General features: G+C 42.7%; 1 protein-coding gene across 2 annotated transcripts in view; it reads left to right on the top strand.

The window, feature by feature from the left end:
* The window catches only part of LOC115200915 (rab11 family-interacting protein 3-like), a 108,109-nt gene that overhangs the window by 9,928 nt on the left and 73,293 nt on the right, over positions 1–24,888 (top strand). For both annotated transcript variants that reach the window (XM_029764030.1, XM_029764031.1), the window contains exon 2: positions 6,965–7,058. In XM_029764030.1, coding sequence (XP_029619890.1) covers positions 6,965–7,058 — 94 coding nt within the window. The remainder of the gene's footprint in view (positions 1–6,964; positions 7,059–24,888) is intronic.

Here is a 24,888-nt window from a genome sequence, read left to right as displayed (position 1 = left end):
GGCATTCAGGCCAAAGAGTTCAATCTTGGTTCGATCAGACCAGAGAATCTTGTTTCTTATGATCTGAGTCCTTTCTGTGCCTTTTGGCAAACTCCTAGCGGGCTGTCATGTGCCTTTTACTAAGGAGTGGCTTCTGTCTAGCCACTCTACCATAAAGGCCTGATTGGTGGAGTGCTGCAGAGATGGTTGTCCTTCTGGAAGGTTCTCCCATCTCCACAGAGGAACTCTGAAGCTCTGCCTGAATGACCATTGGGTTCTTGGTCACCTCCCTGACCAAGGCCCTTCTCCCCCGATTGCTCAGTTTGGCCGGGCGGCCAGCTCTAGGAAAAATCTTGGTGGTTCCAAACTTCTTCCATTTTAAGAATGATGGAGGCCACTGTGTTATTGGGGACCTTCAATGCTGCAGACATGTTTTGGTACCCTTCCCCAGATCTGTGCCTCTACACAGTTCTATCTCGGAGCTCTACTGACAATTCCTTCGACCTCATGGCTTGGTTTTTGCTCTGACATTCATTGTCAACTGTGGGACCATATATAGACAGGTGTGCCTTTCCAAATCATGTCCAATCAATTGAATTTACCAAAGGTGAACTCCAATAATGTTGTAGAAACATCTCAAGGATGATCAATGGAAACAGGATGCACCTGAGCTGAATTTCGAGTCTCACAGCAAAGGGTCTGAATACTTATGTAAATAAGTTTATTTTTATTTTTATTATTTCTTTTTTTCATTATGGGGTATTGTGTGTAGATTGATCAGGATTTTTTATTTAATCAATTTTAGAATATGGCTGTAACGTAACAGTGTCGAAAAAGTCAAGGGGTCTGAATACTTTCCAAATGTACTGTATATGATTGTATGTTAAGTGAGTGTGTCAGTATAAATATATGTGCATATTATATGTGTGTGAGCAAATGATGGAGTGAGTGTTTGTGTGTGTGTGTGTGTGTAGGGCCCTGTGAGTGTGCATAGCGATGGGGCACAGTTAAAATTGTCCAGGTAGTCATTTTGTTAGCTAAGGTGCCATCAGAAAGTATTCACGCCCCTTGACTTTTTCCACATTTTGTTGTGTTACAGCCTGAATTTGAATTGAGATTTTTTTTTGTCACTGGCCTACACACAATAGCCTATACATTTTATTAAAAATGAAAAGCTGAAATGACTTGAGTCAATAAGTATTCAACCCCATTGTTTTGGCAAGCCTAAAGAAGTTCAGGAGTGAACATTTGCTTAAGTCACATAATAAGTTGCATGGACTCACTCTGGGTGCAATAATAGTGTTTAACATGATTTTTGAATGACTATCATCTCTGTACCCTGCACATACAATTATCTGTAAGGTCCCTCAGTCGAGCAGTGAATTTCAAACACAGATTCAACCACAAAGACCAGGGAGGTGTTTCAGTGCCTGGCAAAGGACACCTATTGGCAGTTGGGTAAAAATAAAATAAAAAGCCGACATTGAATATCCCTTTCGAGCATGGTGAAGTTATTAATTACGCTTTGGATGGTGTATAAATACACCGAGTCACTACAAAGATACAGGCATCCTTGTAATGTTTGGGGCAAAGCCAATACAACAAATTACTGAGTACCACTCTCCATATTTTCAAGCATAGTGGTGGCTGCATCATGTTATTGGTATGCTTGTCTTTGTTAAGAACTGGGCAGTTTTTAGTTTCTTAGCACAGGCAAAATCTTGGAGGAAAATCTGTTTCAGTCTGCTTTCCACCAGACTCTGGGAGTAGAGTTCACCTTTCAGAAGAGAGTGAATGTTCCGGAGTGGTTTTGACTTACAGTTTTGACTTAAATCTGCTTGATAATCTATGGCAAGACTTGAAAATGGTTCTAGCAATGATCAACAACCAATTTGACAGAGCTTGAAGAATTTAAAAATGAATAATAGGCAAATTTTGTACAATCCCGGCGTGCAAAGCTCTTAGAGACTTTCCCAGAAAGACTGACAGCTGTAATCACTGCCAAGGGTGATTTTAACATGTATTGACTCAGGGTTGTGAATACTTTATGTAAATTTGATTTTTGTATTTGATTTTCAGTAAATTAGCAAAAATGTCTGATCATGTTTTAGTTTGGAAATTAAGGGGTGTTGTGTGTAAGTGGGTGAAAATGAAATATATTTAATTAATTTTGAATGCAGGCTGTTTCTGGCCTAGTTAACACACATTTTCCATCCTGTAGGCTAGACAGCCATATAGAGCCCATATAACTTAGCTATCAAGAGTTAGTGATTTCAAAATTCCATTTTGGTTTTGTTAAAAGGACAATAGGACTAGGCCTGACCTATATACATATAAAGCTTGCTTATTCCCTCCTTGCTCAGCGGTAATACAAGCTTCTCAATAATGAGGTTGCAGAAATGCTCTGCTCATTCTGGTGTCTGCACCATAATTCATGTGAATGAGTGAGATGCCATGCCATAAACAAAATCTAACCTAAAAAGGTCCATAAAGGCATTAAGCATAACAGTGTGGGCCTATAAAGTTTGTTAATAGCAACTAATCTTCTGAACGTGGTAAATGTTGTAAATGTCGTCATTCCTTGTGGCTTTTTATTGTGCCTGTAAGCTTCACAAATAATTGTATTTTCCTTGTGGTGAAAGCTCTTGGCAAGTCTCTTGTGTGTAACCAAAAATGTTTCACAAGTAGGTCTGAGCAGAGGAGAATTCATTTCTAGCCTAGCTAACTTCACACTGCTCGTCATGTATAGGACATTCCCTGAATTGATCATTGTAGATGGGTGAAGAAATTGCTTGTATGGTGTGATATCAGATATCTGATATTTGCATTGTTGTCGTGATCCTTTAATGGAGCCTCAGAGTTGAATGCAAATCCCACCCCGGAATTATTCCAGGAAGAGGAGCTTGTGATCTTGTGGTGTGACAATCAGGCAACAGTGTGGATGAGTGGGAGGAGAGAACAGTGAACAAGAACAAGAAGAGGACAGATAATACAGTGCCTTCAGAAAGTATTCACACCCCTTGACTTTTCAAAATTTTGTTGTGTTACAGCCTGAATTTAAAATGGATTAAATATAGCTTTTTTTGTCACTGGCCTACACACAATACCCCATGATGCCAAAGTGGATTCATGTTTTTTTTTTATTATTACAAATTAATTAAACATGAAAAGGGGATGTCTTGAGTCTAAGTTTTGTTATGGCAAGCCTAAATAAGTTGAGGAGTAACAATTTGCTTAACAAGTCACATAATAATTTGCATGGACTCCCACTGTGTGCGATAATAGTGTTTAAAGCTGCAATATGTAAATGTTTGGGCGACCTGTCCAAACTCAAATAGAAATGTATGTTATGGATCTGTCATTCTCATTGAAATCAAGAATAAGAAGCGGTATGTCTTTTCTATGTGCGCTTTTTCTATGTTTCCCTTAAGTTTAGTTTTTTACTTTCAGTTTTGTACACTAGCTTCAAACATCTGAAAATAAAATATTTTTGGTTATGGAAAAGATATTTCATAGCGATGGTAGAATGATTCTCTACACTATTCTTGCTTATTTTGTCACATGAACTGAAATTAAGCGAATCATTTGAATTTTAGCATCCAGGAAATGGCGGCATGATTTCTGCATAGTGCATATTTAAGGTTTTTGAATGACTACCTCATCTCTGTACCCCTCACATACAATTATCTGTAAGGTCCTTCAATCAGGCAGTGAATTTCAAACACAGATGAAACCACGAAGACCTGGGAGGTTTTGCAATGCCTCGTAAAGAAGGGCACCTATTGGTAGATGGATGCTGGTCTCACCCACTCTCTTACTCGAGGTGTGAAGAGAGGCGTTTCCTGTCTGTTATAGTGACCCTGCCCTCAGGTCGACTGGCCTGTTCTGAGGAGAATCAAGTAAAAAGCTCCATTGCAGGGGAACACCCACTCTCACCTCTGAAATGTCAACCTCCATCTCATTTACTGCTGTTAAAATATCTGCAACCGCTAAACAACCCATCTATTCACTGGTCAACCTAATTTATGGAAGATTTGCATAACAGAGATGGGGAGCAGGAAGAGCTTGACTGTAACATTTAACAAAACTCTTACATCATTTTAGTGTTAAACCACGAAACAAGGCATACCGCTCCCATCTCGCCTCTAAAACGTCAGCTGAGTTTAATCGATAAGCTGGAAACATATCACCTTGAGGGCTGTAAATCTTAGTCAATCCACAGTTTGCTAAGAGTTTCAGCTGCTCCCTCTCTACAGTCGTGGCCAAAAGTTTTGAGAATGACACAAATATACATTTTCACAAAGTCTGCTGCCTCAGTTTGTATGATGGCAATTTGCATATACTCCAGAATGTTATGAAGAGTGATCAGATGAATTGCAATTAATTGCAAAGTCCCTCTTTGCCATGCAAATGAACTGAATCCCCCAAAAACATTTCCACTGCATTTCAGCCCTGCCACAAAAGGACCAGCTAACATCATGTCAGTGATTCTCTCGTTAACACAGCAATGGTTAACTGCAAGGAAACACGTGCCGTCATCATTGCTTTGCACAAAAAGGGCTTCACAGGCAAGAATATTGCTGCCAGTAAGATTGCACCTAAATCAACCATTTATGGGATCATCAAGAACTTCAAGGAGAGCGGTTCAATTGTTGTGAAGAAGGCTTCAGGGCACCCAAGAAACTCCAGCAAGTGCCAGGACCGTCTCCTAAAGTACCACCAGTACAGAGCTTGCTCAGGAATGGCAGCAGGCAGGTGTGAGTGCATCTGCATGCACAGTGAGGCGAAGACTTTTGGAGGATGGCCTGGTGTCAAGAAGGGCAGCAAAGAAGCCACTTCTCTCCAGGAAAAACATCAGGGACAGACTGATATTCTGCAAAAGGTACAGGGATTGGACTGCTGAGGACTGGGGTAAAGTCATTGTCTCTGATGAATCCTCTTTCAAGATTGTTTGGGGCATCCGGAAAAAAGCTTGTCCGGAGAAGACAAGGTGAGCGCTACCATTAGTCCTGTGTCATGCCAACAGTAAAGCATGCTGAGACCATTCATGTGTGGGGTTGCTTCTCAGCCAAGGGAGTGCGCTCACTCACAATTTTGCCTAAGAAAGAATGGTACCAACACATCCTCCGAGAGCAACTTCTCCCAACCTTCCAGGAACAGTTTGGGGACGAACAATGCATTTTCCAGCTTGATGGAGTACCTTGCCATAAGGCAAAAGGGATAACTAAGTGGCTCGGGGAACAAACATCAATATTTTGGGTCCATGGCCAGGAAACTCCCCAGACCTTAATCCCATTGAGAACTTGTGGTCAATCCTCAAGAGGCGGGTGGACAAACAAAAACCCACAAATTCTGACAAACTCCAAGCATTGATTATGCAAGAATGGGCTGCCAATAGTCAGGATGTGGTCCAGAAGTTAATTGACAGCATGCCAGGGCGGATTGCAGAGGTCTTCAAAAAAAAGTGTCAACACTGCAAATATTGACTCTTTGCATCAACTTCATGTAATTGTCAATAAAAACCTTTGACACTTATGAAATGCTTGTAATTATACTTCAGTATTCCATAGTAACATCTGACAAAAATATCTAAAGACACTGAAGTAGCAAACTTTGTGGAAATTAATATTTGTGTCATTCTCAAAACTATTGGCCACGAGTGTAAGCTGTTAGAGATGGAGATCATGTTTTCTAAGCAGATCGACTGTGTGGGTGTATGTAACTGATACAAAAGTGCAGAACAGGAATGCCTATTCAAAAAAGTTAAAGCCCAGTCAGGGTTGTACTTTGGTTTTGTGTCATCTATTCTCATGTTGAAGTTGAAGGTTTTCCCAAGGCCTTCGCTTGTGTTTTGCCCACAAACTTCCTTACCCTCCCAGCTTGTTGTAAGTGATACATGCATGGAATGACACCGTAATGAGTATGGGACATGTTTAATCGCAACATACGGCATTTGTATCTCTCATTTCTAGGAAAAGCCTGATCATATTCTGGGTTGCCAAGGGCGCCACGGTTAAAGCTCCAGGGAACGACTTTTAAACTTAACCCCCCAAAAAATTAAGACATTAGGTCACAACTAGAAGTGATTCTTCTTCTGAGCCTATTCTTAAGAAACTAAAGCAATGAAGTGCATTCCAAACATTCCAAGACAATGTCTATAAGGCTATAAGGTCTACAATGCTCTTGAGGTCTATGCCTAATACATCATTGGTGTGTAAAGCACACACACTTGTAGGCCTATCTCCCTGGATACCACCTCACTTTTTGCCAGGTTACCCGGGGAATGGTTGTGGGACATCAAGTAACTGATTGATTGTACAGTGTCTTGTCATTTGAGTGCCGGGTTAGGTGCACACTCTGTCTTTGGTTATATGAATCTTTATTGCTGCAAGTTGTGCATTTCAAGTTGTGTAGCAAGGTTTTGTTTCTGTGTTACCCTGGTTACCTTGTCTGAGGACACTGCAACCCTGTAAAATTGAGCCACACATTTCTATGTACATTTTATAAAAGAGTTAAGAAATCAATGTCTACGTGTGCAGAAACAAATAACGTTTGTATTGGTTCCTATTGTCTCGTCTTGGAAAGAAACATAACAGTTGAAGTAGCCTAACCACAGAAGCCTCAGTGAGACAGTTTTGTGATTTTGACGATTTTCAAGGATGTTTTTACAGCCCTAGACATATTTCCATGATGTGACTGAGCTCAATGAAATATTAGTCGTTTTAGGTAGTCCATTGTCAGATGTACTCTGAGATAGCAAAGCCACAACCTTTCAATGTGGATGCTGTCCCCTGTTTCTTAATTCATTTTGCTCAGTTTTACCCTGTGTGCTCATTGCCTGTTACATCACATTCATTTGGACAGAATGCAATCTGATTTATTCATAAAGCATTCGGGCAACAAAGCTGATTTAATTATAGTGTGAAGTGAGCTTTATGATTGATGTGTTTGAAAGGTCTCTCTCATGGTTGTCTCTATATTACAGGTGAAGGATCTGACCAAGTTCCTGGATCCCAGTGGGCTGGGGGTGATCAGCTTTGAGGACTTCTATCGAGGAATCACGGCCATCAGCAATGGAAGTGAGTCAGAGGATCTTCCTTTCGAAGCTGGGATGATGATGATTACCGTCATAGTTGGACTTTTATTTGGAAAATTAGACGGATGTGCTCTTTACTGACATGCCCCATTTTGTCCTATTGTCTGGCATCTTTTGTCAATCCTAGGGCTGTGGTGGTCATGAAATTTTGTCAGCCGGTGATTGTCAAGCAAAATAACTGTCTGTCTCACGGTAATTGACCGGTAATTAACATAAACACATTAAGCATCTCCTGGCATCCATGCATAGCCAACATGCCACTGATGCAGGCCTTTGGAACATCTACATTTTAAAAAGTAAAAAAGATATATGCTGTGTTCGATACTCATACTACCCACACTAACTGTACATTTTAACATCTTGACCATGTTCTGTTATAATATCCACCCGGCACAGCCAGAAGAGGACTGGCCACCCCTCATAGCCTGGTTCCTCTCTAGGTTTCTTCCTAGGTTTTTGGCCTTTCTAGGGAGTTTTTCCTAGGGAGTTTTTCCTAGCCACCGTGCTTCTTTCACATGCATTGCTTGCTGTTTGGGGTTTTAGGCTGGGTTTCTGTACAGCACTTTGAGATTTCAGCTGATATACGAAGGGCTATATAAATACATTTGATTTGATTTGATTTGATTACTATTTGTGTCGTGAATTGAGTTTATAGTATGCTTAATGGTCATAGTATGGATATAGTTAGTATGCCAAAAGTTCCCGGATGTCGTACTAAATTTGCCAAAATATGAAGTATACACGCAAAGGACACTATTTCTCTACTTTAGGGCCCATAATGCAATTCTTCCGGAAATGGTCGTGGCTTCACATCATTTTCAGATTTGAAGAAAATGGCGCAAGATATGCAGCCTAAGTCCAATGATAGCGGATACAAATTCATTGCTTTAACTAATTATGACAAATGTCAACAAAATGTTGAGCAATATAATAAAGTAATTCCTTTTCAAATAAGTTACCTTACACGTTATGTTGGCTGACAATTTGGTCGCTACGCTGTCCTTAAGAGCCACATAGCATATCATTACAGCATGTACAGTATGTACCGGTATGTTAGTTAGCTACCTAACGTTAGTTGGCTACTTATACATCAAACTTGCCAATATATTAACTATAGGCAAACTAACTACCCAATGTTTATTGACTTGATTATTCACATCATTCTTAGCTAAATGGTATAGTCGTTGTGCGTTCTCAATGGACATTCGGGTGCTTTCGTAGATTCGCTCATCTTAAATAAGCATGCCCCATTCAAAAAATATAGAACCAGGAACAGATATAGCCCTTGGTTCACTCCAGACCTGACCGCCCTTGACCAGCACAAAAACATCCTGTGGCGTACTGCATTAGCATCGAATAGCCCCCGTGATATGCAACTTTTCAGGGAAGTTAGGAACCAATATACACAGGCAGTTAGGAAAGCTAAGGCTAGCTTTTTCAAACAGAAATTTGCATCCTGTAGCACAAACTGAAAAAAGTTCTGGAACACTGTAAAGTCCATGGAGAATAAGAGCACCTCCTCCCAGCTGCCCACTGCACTGAGGCTAGGAAACACTGTCACCACCGATAAATCCACTATAATTGAGAATTTCAATAAGCATTTTTCTACGGCTGGCCATGCTTTCCACCTGGCTACCCCTACCCCGGTCAACAGCCCTGCACCCACCACAGCAACTCGCCCAAGCCTTCCCCATTTCTCCTTCTCCCAAATCCAGTCAGCTGACGTTCTGAAAGAGCTGCAAAATCTGGACCCCTACAAATCAGCCGGGCTAGACAATCTGGACCCTTTCTTTCTAAAATTATCTGACGAAATTGTTGCAACCCCTATTACTAGCCTGTTCAACCTCTCTTTCGTATAGTCTGAGATTCCCAAAGATTGGAAAGCTGCCGCGATCATCACCTTCTTCAAAGGAGGAGACACTCTAGACCCAAACTGCTACAGACCTATATCTTTCCTACCCTGCCTTTCTAAGGTCTTCGAAAGCCAAGTTAACAAACAGATTACTGTTCGAATCCCACCGTACCTTCTCCGCTATAGCAATCTGGTTTCAGAGCTGGTCATGGGTGCACCTCATCCACACTCAAGGTCCTAAACGATATCATAACCGCCATCGATAAGAGACATTACTGTGCAGCCGTATTCATCGACCTGGCCAAGGCTTTCGACTCTGTCAATCACCATATTTTTAACGGCAGACTCAACAGCCTTGGTTTCTCAAATGACTGCCTCGCCTGGTTCACCAACTACTTCTCTGATAGAGTTCAGTGTGTCAAATCGGAGGTCCTGTTGTCCGGACTAGAGGTCGACCGATTAATCGGAATGGCCGATTAATTAGGGCCGATTTCAAGTTTTCATAACAATTGGACATGGGTATTTTTGGACAACGATTTGGCCGATTATATATATATTTTTTACACCTTTATTTAACTAGGCAAGTCAGTTAAGAACACATTCTTATTTTCAATGACGGCCTAGGAACGGTGGGTTAACTGCGTTGTTCAGGGGCAGAACGACAGATTTTTACCTTGTCAGCTCGGGGATTCAATCTTGCAGCCTTACGGTTAACTAGTCCAACGCTCTAACCACCTGCCTTACATTGCACTCCACGAGGAGCCTGCCTGTTACGCGAATGCAGTAAGAAGCCAAGGTAAGTTGCTAGCTAGCATTAAACTTATCTTATAAAAACAATCAATCAATCATAATCACCAGTTAACTACACATGGTTGATGATATTACTAGTTTATCTAGCGTGTCCTGCGTTGCAAATAATCGATGCGGTGCGCATTAGCGAAAAAGGACTGTCGTTGCTCCAACGTGTACCTAACCATAAACATCAAAGCCTTTCTTAAAATCAATACACAAGTATATATTTTTAAACCTGCATATTTAGTTAATATTGCCTGCTAACATGAATTTCTTTTAACTAGGAAAATTGTCACTTCTCTTGCAATAGAGTCAGGGTATATGCAGCAGTTTGGGCCGCCTGGCTCGTTGCGAACTGTGTGAAGACTATTTCTTCCTAACAAAGACAGCCAACTTCTCCAAACGGGGGATGATTTAACAAAGCGCATTTGCGAAAAATGCACAATCGTTGCACGACTGTACCTAACCATAAACATCAATGCCTTTCTTAAAATCAATACACAGAAGTATATATTTTTAAACCTACATATTTAGCTAAAAGAACTCCAGGTTAGCAGGCAATATTAACCAGGTGAAATTGTGTCACTTCTCTTGCGTTCATTGCACGCAGAGTCAGTGTATATGCAACAGTTTGGGCCGCCTGGCTCGTTGCGAACTAATTTGCCAGAAATGTACGTAATTATGACATAACATTGAAGGTTGTGCAATGTAACAGGAATATTTAGACTTATGGATGCCACCCGTTAGATAAAATACGAAACGGTTCCATATTTCACTGAAAGAATAAACGTTTTGTTTTTGAGATGATAGTTTCCGGCTTCGACCATACTAATGACCTAAGGCTCGTATTTCTGTGTGTTATTTTGTTATAATTAAGTCTATGATTTGATAGAGCAGTCTGACTGAGCGATGGTAGACAACAGCAGGCTCATAAGCATTCATTCAAACAGCACTTTCGTGTGTTTTGCCAGCAGCTCTTCGCAATGCTTCAATTATTGCGCTGTTTATGACTTCAAGCCTATCAACTCCCGAGATTAGGCTGGTGTAACCGATGTGAAATGGCTAGCTAGTTAGCGGGGTGCGCGCTAATAGTGTTTCAAACGTCACTCGCTCTGAGACTTGTTGTTCCCCTTGCTCTGCATGGGGTAATGCTGCTTCGAGGGTGGCTGTTGTCCATTTGTTCCTGGTTCGAGCCCAGATAGGAGCGAGGTGAGGGACTGAAGCTATACTGTTTCACTGGCAATACTAAAGTGCCTATAAGAACATCCAATAGTCAAAGGTATATGAAATACAAATCGTATAGAGAGAAATAGTCCTATAATTCCTATAATAACTACAATCTAAAACTTCTTACCTGGGAATATTGAAGACTCATGTTAAAAGGAACCACCAGCTTTCATATGTTCTCATGTTCTGAGCAAGGAACTTAAATGTTAGCTATCTTACATGGCACATATTGCACTTTTACTTTCTTCTCCAACACTTCGTTTTTGCATTATTTAAACCAAATGTAACATGTTTCATTATTTATTTGAGGCTAAATTGATTTTATTGATGTATTATATTAAGTTAAAATAAGTGTTCATTCAGCATTGTTGTAATTGTCATTATTACACAAAAAAAAGAAGGCCCGATTAATCGGTATCGGCTTTTTTTGGCCCTCCAATAATCGATATCAGCGTTGAAAAATCATAATCGGCCGACCTCTAGTCTGGACCTCTGGCATTCTCTATGGGGGTGCCACAGGGTTCAATTCTCGGGACGACTCTCTTCTCTGTATACATCAATGATGTTGCTCTTGCTGCTGGTGATTCTCTGATCCACCTCTACGCAGACGACACCATTCTGTATACTTCTGGCCCTTCTTTGGACACTTTGTTAACCTGTTTGGGATAGGGGGCAGTATTGAGAATTTTGGAAAAAATATGTGCCCATTTTTAACTGCCTCCTACACCAACTCAGAAGCTAGAATATGCATATTATTGTTCAGGTTTGGATAGAAAACACTCTGAATTTTCTAAAACTGTTTGAATGGTGTCTGTGAGTATAACAGAACTCCTATGGCAGGCAAAAACCTGACAAGGTTTCAAGCAGGAAGTACCCTGTCTGACAAGGAGTCGTGCGTCTTGCATCTGTTTATTGAAAAGTAAGGATCTTAGCTGCAACGTGACAATTCCCAGGGCTCCGATAGGCTCTCAGAACCCGGGAAATAACTGAAGGTTGACGAGGGAGCCTCAGGCTGAAACACATTATCGGCTTTGGCAAGTGGCGGCTCAGAGGACCTTTGAATGAGGCGCGTGCACGATTCGCTCCTGAGGAGAAATTTAATTCGGCTGTTTAGGCTCAATGCTTATTCCCGGTCGGAATATTATCACTTATCTACGAGATAAATGGCATAAAAATTGGTTTTAAACAGCGGTTGACATGCTTCGAAGTACGGTAATGGATATTTAGACATTTTTGTCACGACAATGCGCCATGCTCGAGACCGTGATGAAGCATTCTGATAGTGTCTAGAACTCACGAACAAAACGTCGCTGTTTGGATATAACGATGGATTATTTGGGACCAAACCAACATTTGTTATTGAAGTAGAAGTCCTGGCAGTGTATTCTGACGAAGAACAAGCAAGGTAAGAACATTTTTCTTATAGGAAATGTGATTTTGGTGGAGGCTGACCTGGGTGGGTATCTAAATAGCTAGCCCTGTGATGCCGGGCTATGTACTTAGATTATTGCAAAATGTGCTTCATCCGAAAAGATATTTTAAAACACATATCGAGTGCATAGAGGAGTAATGTATCTATAATTCTTAAAATAATTGTTATGCTTTTTGTGAACGTTTATCGTGAGTAATTTAGCAAACTGTTAGTAAATTCCCCGGAAGTTTGCGGGGGTTATGCTTTTTCTGAACGTCACATGCTAATGTAAAAAGCTGTTTTTTGATATAAATATGAACTTGATTGAACAGACATGCATGTATTGTATAACACAATGTCCTAGGTGTGTCATCTGATGAAGATCATAAAAGGTTAGTGCTGCATTTAGCTGTGGTTTGGGTTTATGTGACATGATATGCTAGCTTGAAAAATGGGTGTCTGATTATTTCTGGCTGGGCACTCTGCTGACATAATCTAATGTTTTGCTTTCGTTGTAAAGCCTTTTTGAAATCGGACAGTGGGGTTAGATTAACGAGATTCTTGTCTTTAAATAGCTGTAAAATAGTCATATGTTTGAGAAATTGAAGTAATAGTATTTCTAACGATTCAAAAATCGCGCCACTGGATTTCAGTGGCTGTTACGTAGGTGGGACGAGTTCGTCCCACATGCGCCAGAGAGGTTAACTAACCTCAAAACGAGCTTCAAAGCCATTACAACTCTCCTTCCGTGGCCTTCATCTGCTCTTAAATGCAAGCTCTTCAACCGATCGCTGCCTGCACCTGCCCGCCTGTCCAGCATCACTACTCTGGACGGTTCTGACTTAGAATATGTGGACAACTACAAATACCTAGGTGTCTGGTTAGACTGTAAACTCTTCTTCCAGACTCACATTAAGCATCAATCCAAAATTAAATCTAGAATCGGCTTCCTATTTCGCAAAAAAAGCATCCTTCACTCATGTTGCCAAACATACCCTCGTAAAACTGACCATCCTACCGATCCTCGACTTCGGCGATGTCATTTACAAAATAGTCCAACACTCTACTCAACAAATTGGATGCAGTCTATCACAGTGCCATCCGTTTTGTCACCAAAGCCCCATATACTACCCACAGGTTATCAGGTAATTTACAAGCCTTTGCTAGGCATAGCCCCGCCTTATCTCAGCTCACTGGTCACCATAGCAGCATGCGCTCCAGCAAGTATATCTCACTGGTCACCCCAAAGCCAATTCCTCCTTTGGTCGCCTTTCCTTCCAGTTCTCTGCTGCCAATGACTGGAACGAACTGCAAAAATCACTGAAGCTGGAGACTCATATCTCCCTCACTAGCTTTAAGCACCAGCTGCCAGAGCAGCTCACAGATCACTGCACCTGTACATAGCCATCTGTAAATAGCCCATCCAACTACCTCATCCCCTTACTGTATTTATTTATTTATCTTGCTCCTTTGCACCCCAGTATCTCTACTTGCACATTCATCTTCTGCACATCAATCACTCCAGTGTTTAATTGGTATATTGTAATTACTTCGCCACCATGGCCTATTCATTGCCTTAACTCCCTTATCTTACCTCATTTGCACACACTGTATATAGACTTTTTCTACTGTATTATTGACTGTATGTTTGTTTATTCCATGTGTAACTCTGTGTTGTTGTATGTGTCGAACTGCTTTGCTTTATCTTGGTCAGGTCACAGTTGTAAATGAGAACTTGTTCTCAACTAGCCTACCTGGTTAAATAAAGGTGAAAAAAATAAACAATTATAAAAAATAATTATCGACTCCGATTTCAGAGCACTCTCGTCTGAGTGTACCAGAGGCAGAATAATGAATTTATGGGCACTCAACACCAGTTGAATATGGCCAGTGACAGTTAACATCGGCAAAAAAAGCGTAATTAAATTGTTGCCAGCAACACAGTTAGTCACCAACGCTCTGGATAACATGAAAATTGCCTAACCAGCTCTTCTAGGGCGAGTAAAATGGTCAGAGTGGTCACTCTCATTTCTGTCTGGGAAGTAGCGAGCAAGCTAGCCAACGTTAGGTGCTTGATTGCCATTGTAAGGTTAGAACGCTCAAATCAACCCTACTTCTCGGCCCGAGCATCCAGTGTGCTCTCCGAGAGCGATACGCTCTGAATTTACGAGCACACTCTGGCACTCCAGATTGAATTTAGGAACACATCCGAAGTCGTAAAATGTCTAACTAGTAATTTAACTAGCTAGCAAGAGGTTGCATTGCAACAGCATCAACTTCCAGTAGACCGGCAGAGGTAGTACGCTCAACTGAAAGGATACTGTTCCGTTTACAGTATACTAAAATAAACTTAGTATGTAGTATACAGTATGTCAGTATGGGTATTCGAACACAGCTATCGCTTCACACCATCACAATAAATCCAGGATTTATTTTAGACAGGTCTAAAGAAACATGAAATTAAGAAAATGTGGCCTGTTTCAGAAGAACAGAATAGCATACTTGAAATCTAATTTTATTTGTCACATACACATGGTTAGCAGATGTTAATGCGAGTGTAGTATACAGTATGTCAGTATGGGTATTCGAACACAGCTATCGCTTCACACCATCACAATAAATCCAGGATTTATTTTAGACAGGTCTAAAGAAACATGAAATTAAGAAAATGTGGCCTGTTTCAGAAGAACAGAATAGCATACTTGAAATCTAATTTTATTTGTCACATACACATGGTTAGCAGATGTTAATGCGAGTGTAACGAAATGCTTGTGCTTCTAGTTCCGACCATGCAGTAATATCTAACAAGTAATCTAACAATTTCACAACAACAACCTTATACACACAAGTGTTAAGGAATGAATAAGAATATGTACATAAAATGATATAAATGAGCGATGGCCGAACGGCATAGGCAAGATGCAGTAGATGGGATAGAGTACAGTATATACATATGAGATGAGTAATGTAGGGTATGAAAACATTATATAAAGTGGCATTGTTTAAAGTGGCTAGTGATACATTTATTACATACATTTTTCATTCTTAAAGTGGCTAGAGATGAGTCAGTATGTTGGCAGCAGCCACTCAATGTCAGTGATGGCAGTTCAACAGTCTGATGGCCTTGAGATAGAAGCTGTTTTTCAGTCTCTCGGTCCCTGCTTTGATGCACCTGTACTGACCTCGCCTTCTGGATGATAGCGGGGTGAACAGGCAGTGGCTCGGGTGGTTGTCCTTGATGATCTTATTGGCCTTCCTGTGACATCGGGTGGTGTAGGTGTCCTGGAGGGCAGGTAGTTTTCCCCCGGTGATGCGTTGTGCAGACCTCACTACCCTCTGGAGCGCCTTAGGCTTGTGGACGGAGCAGTTGCCGTACCAGGCGGTGATACAGCCCGACAGCCGGCTCTCGATTGTGCATATGTAAAAGTTTGTGAGTGTTTTTGGTGACAAGCCAAATTTCGTTAACCTCCTGAAGTTGAAGAGGCGCCGCTGCGCCTTCTTCACCACGCTGTCTGTGTGGGTGGACCATTTCAGTTTGTCCGTGATGTGTACGCCGAGGAACTTAAAACTTTCCATCTTCTCCACTACTGTCCCGTCGATGTGGATAGGGGGCTGCTCCCTCTGCTGTTTCCTGAAGTCCACGATCATCTCTTTTGTTTTGTTGACATTAAGTGTGATGTTATTTGCCTGACACCACACTACGAGCGCCCTCACCACCTCCCTTTAGGCCGTCTCGTCGTTGTTGGTAATCAAGCTTACCACTGTAGTGTCGTCTGCAAACTTGATGATTGAGTTGGAGGTGTGCATGGCCACGCAGTCGTGGGTGAACAGGGAGTACAGGAGAGGTCTGAAAATGCACGCCTTGTGGGGACCCAGTGTTGAGGATCAGCGGGGTGGAGATGTTGTTACCTACCCTCACCACCTGGGGGCGGCCCGTCAGGAAGTCCAGGACCCAGTTGCACAGGGCGTGGTCGAGACCCAGGGTCTTGAGCTTAATAACGAGTTTGGAGGGTACTATGGTGTTAAATGCTGAGTTGTAGTCGATGAACAGCATTCTTACATAGGTATTCCTCTTGTCCAGATGGGTTAGGGCAGTGTGCAGTGTGATTGCGATTGCGTCGTCTGTGGACCTATTGGGCGGTAAGCAAATTGGAGTGGGTCTAGGGGGTCAGGTAGGGTGGAGGTGATATGGTCCTTGACTAGTCTCTCAAAGTACTTCATGATGACGGAAGTAAGTGCTACCGGGCGATAGTCATTTAGCTCAGTTACCTTAGCTTTCTTGGGAACAGGAACAATGGTGGCCCTCTTGAAGCATGGTTGAACAGCAGACTGGGATAAGGGTTGATTGAATATGTCTGTAAACACACCAGCCAGCTGGTCTGCGCATGCTCTGAGGACGCGGCTGGGGATGCTGTCTGGCCCGGCAGCCTTGCGAGGGTTAACACATTTAAATGTTTTACTCACGTTGGCTGCAGTGAAGGAGAGCCCGCAGGTTTTGGTAGCGGGCCGTGTTAGTGGCACTGTGTTGTCCTCAAAGCAAGCAAAGAAGTTGTTTAGTTTGTCTGGGAGCAAGACATCGTGGTCCATAACGGGGCTGGTTTTCCTTTTGTAGTCCGTGATTGACTGTAGACCCTGCCACATACCTCTCGTGTCTGTTGTTGAATTGCGACTCTACTTTGTCTCTATACTGACGCTTAGCTTGTTTGATTGCCTTGCGGAGGGAATAGCTACACTGTTTGTATTCGGTCATGTTTCCGGTCACTTTGCCCTGATTAAAAGCAGTGGTTCGCGCTTTCAGTTTTGCGCGAATGCTGCCATCAATTCACTGTTTCTGGCTGGGGAATATTTTAATAGACACTGTGGATACAACACCACCGATGCACTTGCTAATAAACTCGCTCACTGAATCAGCGTATTCATCAATGTTATTGTCTGACGCTATGCGGAACATATCCCAGTCCACGTGATCGAAGCAATCTTGATGCTTGGAATCCGATTGGTCTGACCAGCGTTGAACAGACCTGAGCACGGGCGCTTCCTGTTTTAGTTTCTGTCTATAGGCTGGGAGCAACAAAATGGAGTCGTGGTCAGATTTTCCGAAAGGAGGGCGGGGGAAGGCTTTATATGCATCACAGTCGTTAGAATAACAATGATCCAGGGTTGTGCTATCCCGGGTCGCGCAATCGATATGTTGATAAAATTTAGGGAGCCTTGTTTTCAGATTAGCCTTGTTAAAATCCCCAGCTACAATAAATGCAGCCTCAGGGTATGTGGTTTCCAGTGTACATAGAGTCGAATGAAGTTCTTTCAGGGCCGTCGATGTGTCTGCTTGGGGGGGAATACACACGACTGTGATTATGATCAAACAATTATCTCGGTAGATAATGCTGTCGGCATTTGTTTGTAAGGAATTCTAGGTCAGGTGAACAAAAGTACTTGAGTTCCTGTATGTTTTTATGATCACACCACGTCTCGTTAATCATAAGGCATACACCCCCGCCCTTCTTCTTACCAGAGAGATGTTTGTTTCTGTCGGCGCGATGCGTGAAGAGGCCAGGTAGCTGTACCGACTCTGATGACGTATCCCGAGTGAGCCATGTTTTCGTGAAACAAAGAACGTTACAATCTCTGATGTCTCTCTGGAAGGCAACCCTTGCTCAGATTTCGTCTACCTTGTTGTCAAGAGACTGGACATTGGTGAGTAGAATGCTCGGGAGCGGTGCGCGATGTGCCCGTCTACGGAGCCTGACCAGAAGACCGCTCCGTCTGCCCCTTCTGCGGCGCCGTTGTTTTGGGTCGCCGGCTGAGATCCAATCCATTGTCTTGGGTGAGTTGTCCTTATGTTAGACCCTGATCTGGCTATGCCATATGGCTGTGGGCTACACTAGTTCATTTAGCAGACAACATTTTCTTAGACTTTGATTTTTAATACATTCTAAGGCTGCATGATGCGACGCTAATGATGATTTGAAAAAGTTGCATAAAAGGCATGAGCTCTGCTTTGTTTTCTGCGCAGGCTGTACGCACTTCATAAGTCTCTCATTTACAATTTGACAAGCACTTGATAAGCCTCAAATTTCCCGGCTGCAGCCTCTTTGTGTGGCCGTAATGCCCCTTAAAAAAATCCAATCCTTTTGCGGCCAGTGGCTGTTGTGGCCTTGGGCTGAATATACTAATTAGAATTTCCTTCTATTGGAAGAACTGTCCACATTTACTTTGTTAGCCAACAAGATGACTAGGCCTAACGAACAGCAAAAGCACTATCCTATGTCAATCTACTATCCCCCATAGTACGAAAGTTGACCTATTCTGTGCGAGAAATAAATATTCCAAACATAGTCTGGGACAGTTGTGGGATGCGATCCCAAATTAATACAACCACTAGCATCAAAAAACCTGTTTTAAGCAAAGAGCCTGACGCGACAGATGAGAACGTTTAGCTTAAAATGTTGATAAACTATTAGGCTATTTCTTCACATTAATAAGTGCAGCAATGCGCACACGGCAGTAGGCTATAAGCACAAATGTTCCATTCGCAGGAAACACCATTCTGAAATGTGACCACAAATGCGATTAATGCATGTAATGCTTCTATTATAAAGGTGCATTTTTATGGTGAAAATTATCTTCCCCAAACTTTAAACTCATGCGCTGTGTATGTACAGTACCAGTCATGTACAGTACTACTCATTCCAGGGTTTCTTGATTTTTACTATTTTCTACATTGTAGAAACACATGAAAACTATGAAATAACACATATGGAATCAGGTAGTAACCAAAACAGTGTTAAACAAATCAAAATATATTTTATATTTTCGATTCTTCAAAGTAGCCACCCTTTGACTTGATGACAGCTTTGCACACTCTTGGTATTCTCTCAACCAGCTTCATGAGGTAGTCACCTGGAATGCATTTCAAAAGATAGCCCTATTTGATAAAAGACCAAGTCCATATTATGGCAAGAACAGCTCAAATTAGCAAAGAGAAACGACAGTCCATCATTACTTTAAGACGTAAAGGTTAGTCAATCTGGAAAATTTCAAAATCTTTTAACGTTTCTTCAAGTGCAGTCGCAAAAACCATCAAGTGCTATGATGAATCTGGCTCTCATGACGACTGCCACTGGAAAGGAAGACCCAGAGTTACCTCCGCTGCGGAGTATAAGTTCATTCGAGTTACCAGCCACAGAAATTGCAGCCCAAATATATGCTTCACAGAGTTCAAGTAACAGACACATCTCAACATCAACTGTTCAGAGGAGACTGTCTGAATCAGGCCTTCATGGTCGAATTGTTGCAAAGAAACCAATAAGAAGAAGAGACTTGCTTGGGCCAAGAAACACGAGCAATGGACAATAAACCGGTGGAAATCTGTCCTTTGTTCAAATTTGACTTTTTTTTTCAACCTCCGTGTCTTTGTGATCTTGGCTTTACATCTACACTGCTCAAAAAAATAAAGGGAACACTAAAATAACACATCCTAGATCTGAATGAATGAAATAATCTTATTAAATACTTTTTTCTTTACATAGTTGAATGTGCTGACAACAAAATCACACAAAAATAATCAATGGAAATCCACTTTATCAACCCATGGAGGTTTGGATTTGGAGTCACACTCAAAATTAAAGTGGAAAACCACACTACAGGCTGATCCGACTTTGATGTAATGTCCTTAATAAAACAAGTCAAAATGAGGCTCAGTAGTGTGTGTGTGGCCTCCACGTGCCTGTATGACCTCCCTACAACGCCTGGGCATGCTCCTGATGAGGTGGCGGATGGTCTCCTGAGGGATCTCCTCCCAGACCTGGACTAAAGCATCCGCCAACTCCTGGACAGTCTGTGGTGCAACATGGCGTTGGTGGATGGAGCGAGACATGATGTCCCAGATGTGCTCAATTGGATTCAGGTCTGGGGAACGGGCGGGCCAGTCCATAGCATCAATGCCTTCCTCTTGCAGGAACTGCTGACACACTCCAGCCACATGAGGTCTAGCATTGTCTTGCATTAGGAGGAACCCAGGGCCAACCGCACCAGCATATGGTCTCACAAGGGGTCTGAGGATGTCATCTCGGTACCTAATGGCAGTCAGGCTACCTCTGGCGAGCACATGGAGGGCTGTGCGGCCCCCCAAAGAAATGCCACCCCACACCATGACTGACCCACCGCCAAACCGGTCATGCTGGAGGATGTTGCAGGCAGCAGAACATTCTCCACGGCGTCTCCAGACTCTGTCACGTCTGTCACATGTGCTCAGTGTGAACCTGCTTTCATCTGTGAAGAGCACAGGGCGCCAGTGGCGAATTTGCCAATCTTGGTGTTCTCTGGCAAATGCCAAACGTCCTGCACAGTGTTGGGCTGTAAGCACAACCCCCACCTGTGGACGTCTGGCCCTCATACCACCCTCATGGAGTCTGTTTCTGGCCGTTTGAGCAGACACATGTACATTTGTGGCCTGCTGGAGGTCATTTTGCAGGGCTCTGGCAGTGCTCCTCCTGCTCTTCCTTGCACAAAGGCGGAGGTAGCGGTCCTGCTGCTGGGTTGTTGCCCTCCTACGGCCTCCTCCACGTCTCCTGATGCACTGGCCTGTCTCCTGGTAGCGCCTCCATGCTCTGGACACTACGCTGACAGACATAGCAAACCTTCTTGCCACAGCTCGCATTGATGTGCCATCCTGGATGAGCTGCACTACCTGAGCCACTTGTGTGGGTTGTAGATTCCGTCTCATGCTACCACTAGAGTGAAAGCACCGCCAGCATTCAAAAGTGACCAAAACATCAGCCAGGAAGCATAGGAACTGAGAAGTGGTCTGTGGTCACCACCTGCAGAACCACTCCTTTATTGGGGGTGTCTTGCTAATTGCCTATAATTTCCACCTGTTGTCTATTCCATTTGCACAACAGCATGTGAAATTTATTGTCAATCAGTGTTGCTTCCTAAGTGGACAGAAGTGTGATTGACTTGGAGTTACATTGTGTTGTTTAAGTGTTCCCTTTATTTTTTTGAGCAGTGCATAAAGTAATGTATGTGAAATTTGTTTTGATTTAGATTAGACCATTATGATGCACCTGTCTTGAACAGGGGCAGAGGGGAAAAAAACACGGAATCCATGCACTTAAATATCGAATGGAGGACACTTTTCCGTGTTTCATTTTCATGCTGGCCAGGTAGGCTGTACTCCTGTTTTAAAGAGAAGCAATGTGCTTAATATTAGGAAACTTGAGAAGTAAATATAGTAGTCCTAGCCTTTTGTCGTGACTTGACTATGTTATTTATAGGATCAACTAACTATGTTTAGATGTTACCCGATTAAATGCATCATGTAACAATTAACTAATTTGGAATTTGGGGCACCATGGAAGAAGTTGTTTAATGAGTTACCATCTCCTGAATTAAACTTGAAAATATATATATACATTATATATTGATAACAGTTACTCATTAATCATTACCTCATGTCAGTCTCATTCTGAATGTTGCATAATCCTTGGATTCGCAAGAGCCCCAGCCTTTCTGAATATTCAGTACTATACAAATTGATTTAATCATCTATTTACTAACTAACTAAATAACACAGAATACACATACACACTTACGTGAGATTAAAGTCCCTAGTGAACTGAACATATGACGGCTTGTTACACATATGGAGAGGAAGGGGTAGGTAAAGAGAGGGAGAGACAAAGAGAGTGAACATTTGGATACATTTGGAACCTACGCTCAAAGAAATATTAATACTTTGCACATGAACCACCGCTCATTCGGATAAGAAATGCAATGTATATATTTCCGCGTAGATGTCTTTCTCTGTCGTCTCTGTGAAACCAATCGATCCATCTATGGGGAGTGGCTCGATGTAAGGCTGTGGTTGTCCACCAGTGGTCACAATGTCCTTAGTTGTAGAGCTTCTCTGGTAGTGGCGTGTTTGTTAGACAGATACTTCAGATGCACCAACGGTTGTCTGAGATGGGATTCTTCCTTCCCACCTCGTGACTTTAGTAAAAGTTATAGGACCACTTTTACATGCACAGCTGCAGACTGTGAATGTTTCTGGTCTCCTAGGTGTGAGGTTATCTTCTCATCTAGTGTTGAGGTTGAGAGCTTCAGAGTTTCTAACCATTTCAACGTGTGGACCACGGTCTGATGTCTTTTGGTCTTACCATTTTCAGCCGTGTAGCCACCGCTCCACGCTGTCTGGTCTCGTAGTTTCAACCATTCCTAACATCCGGCTCACACTGTCCGTCTGCTTGTTCTGATATGTTAATTCTTAGCGAGTCCTTTTAAGCACTCTGGTCGGAAAGGTGGTTCCATCACACTGGCACACTCTTCTGACCTCATTAGGGGCGTGGCTTAGTTAATGTGCAGCGGACATGAAAAACCATTATCTCATTAGAAGACTAAAATCAAATTTCAATCTTTTCAAAAATACTCTCATACTTAAAATATATGATTATCAAACATTTAGATGTAAACTTGACAAATAGTATGCGTACCCTTTTCGAGTTAGTTATTTTCTTATACCATCCTTAATGACAATATGACATGATTATCCTTTAGATCCCCACAGACCATTCTTAACATTCAGATGTCAGAAATAATGTTCCCATGTTCCCATTTTTGGAGAAAAAGGTTTTGGCGGCAAGAGTCTCTGTCTACACCAAGCACATTCCTTTCCCAATACTGAAGGGCAGGAAAGGCCCTTTTGCGACACACAATTTATGACCGGATGTTAAGGTGTCAAAACCGGCACAACTCCCCCCTCTCCTCTCCTGTGGGAGAGGGGGGGCGGGGTTCTGGCTATCTGTCAGCCATTTGCCAAGCTGATCTGGCACTTTTGATCCTCACCCAGGAGAGAGTCATGACACTATAGAATGCTGATCCTCCTCTTTTCAGTAGAGGTATTCACTCTGTTTTCTCACACAATTGCATAGCCTATAGAAATGTTGCGCAACATCAGCTAATAGTCTCTCATGAAGTGTTTGATTTAGAGTTTCTAAACATTTGCATTGATGTCAGATTGATTAGAGGGACAATAGAGTGCGGGGTACCAGGCAATTAGCAAGTTTGGTATGCTACTAATCACATTCAGCAGCATCAGAGCTTGGAGAAGCCGAATTACCGTGACTAAGCGGTCACGTGGAATTTGACTGCCGTCATGACTTGTGACCACCGGTGTGGTGGTAATACGGTCACTGTAACAGCCCTAGTCAATCCGCAAGTATCTGTATTGTTGACCGACTCTAATACACCATTTAAACTATTTGCAATTTCTATCAACTCACTAAGTCTGCTACTTCTAACAATATGGAGAGCAACGTCAACTCACCAACATTACGACCAGGAATACGACTTTCCCGAAGCGGATCCTCTGTTTGGCCTACCACCCAGGACAATGGATCGGATCCCAGCCGGCGAGCCAAAACAACGGCGCCGCAGAAGGGGCAGACGGAGCGGTGTGCTGGTCAGGCTCCGTAGACGGGCACATCGCGCACCGCTCCCGAGCATACTACTCGCCAATGTCCAGTCTCTTGACAACAAGGTAGACGAAATCCGAGCAAGGGTTGCCTCCCAGAGAGACATCAGAGACTTTTGTTCACCTGACTATCAAATGCCAACCGCATTATCTACCAAGAGAATTCTCTTTGATTATAATCACAGCCGTGTACATCCCCCCCCCCCAAGCAGACACATCGACGGCCCTGAAAGAACTTCATTGGACTCTATGTAAACTGGAAACCACATATCCTGAGGCTGCTTTTATTGTAGCCGGGGATTTTAACAAGGCTAATCTGAAAACAAGGCTCCCCAAATTCTATCAGCATATCGGTTGTACTACCAGGGCAGGTAATACCCTGGATCATTGTTATTCTAACTTCCGCGACGCATATAAGGCCCTCCCCCACCCTCCCTTTGGAAAATCTGACCACAACTCCATTTGTTGCTCCCAGCCTATAGACAGAAACTAAAACAGGAAGCTCCCGCCCTCAGGTCTGTTCAACGCTGGTCCGACCAATCGGATTCCACGCTTCAAGATTGCTTCGATCACGTGGACTGGGATATGTTCCGCATTGCTGCGAACAACAACATTGACGAATACGCTGACTCGGTGTGCGGGTTCATCAATAAGTGCATCGGTGATGTCGTACCAACAGCATCTATTAAAACATTCCCCAACCAGAAACCGAGGATTGATGGCAGCATTCGCGCAAAACTGAACGCGCAAACCACTGCTTTTAATCAGGGCAAAGTGACCGGAAACATGACCGAATATAAACAGTGTAGCTATTCCCTCCGAAAGTCAATCAAACAAGCTAAGCGTCAGTACAGAGACAAAGTAGAGTCGCAATTCAACGGCTCAGACACGAGAGGTATGTGGCAGGGTCTACAGTCAATCACGGACTACAAAAGAAAAATCAGACCCGTCGCGGATCACGATGCCTTGCTCCCAGACAGACTAAACAAGTTTTTTGCTCGCTTTGAGGACAATACAGTGCCACTAACACGGCCCGCTACCAAAACCTGCGGGCTCTC

This window comes from Salmo trutta, chromosome 10 (assembly GCF_901001165.1).
Source record: "Salmo trutta chromosome 10, fSalTru1.1, whole genome shotgun sequence".
Taxonomy (NCBI): domain Eukaryota; kingdom Metazoa; phylum Chordata; class Actinopteri; order Salmoniformes; family Salmonidae; genus Salmo; species Salmo trutta.
Note: the sequence above shows the minus strand (reverse complement) of the source record. Positions and strands in the feature narration are given on the sequence as shown.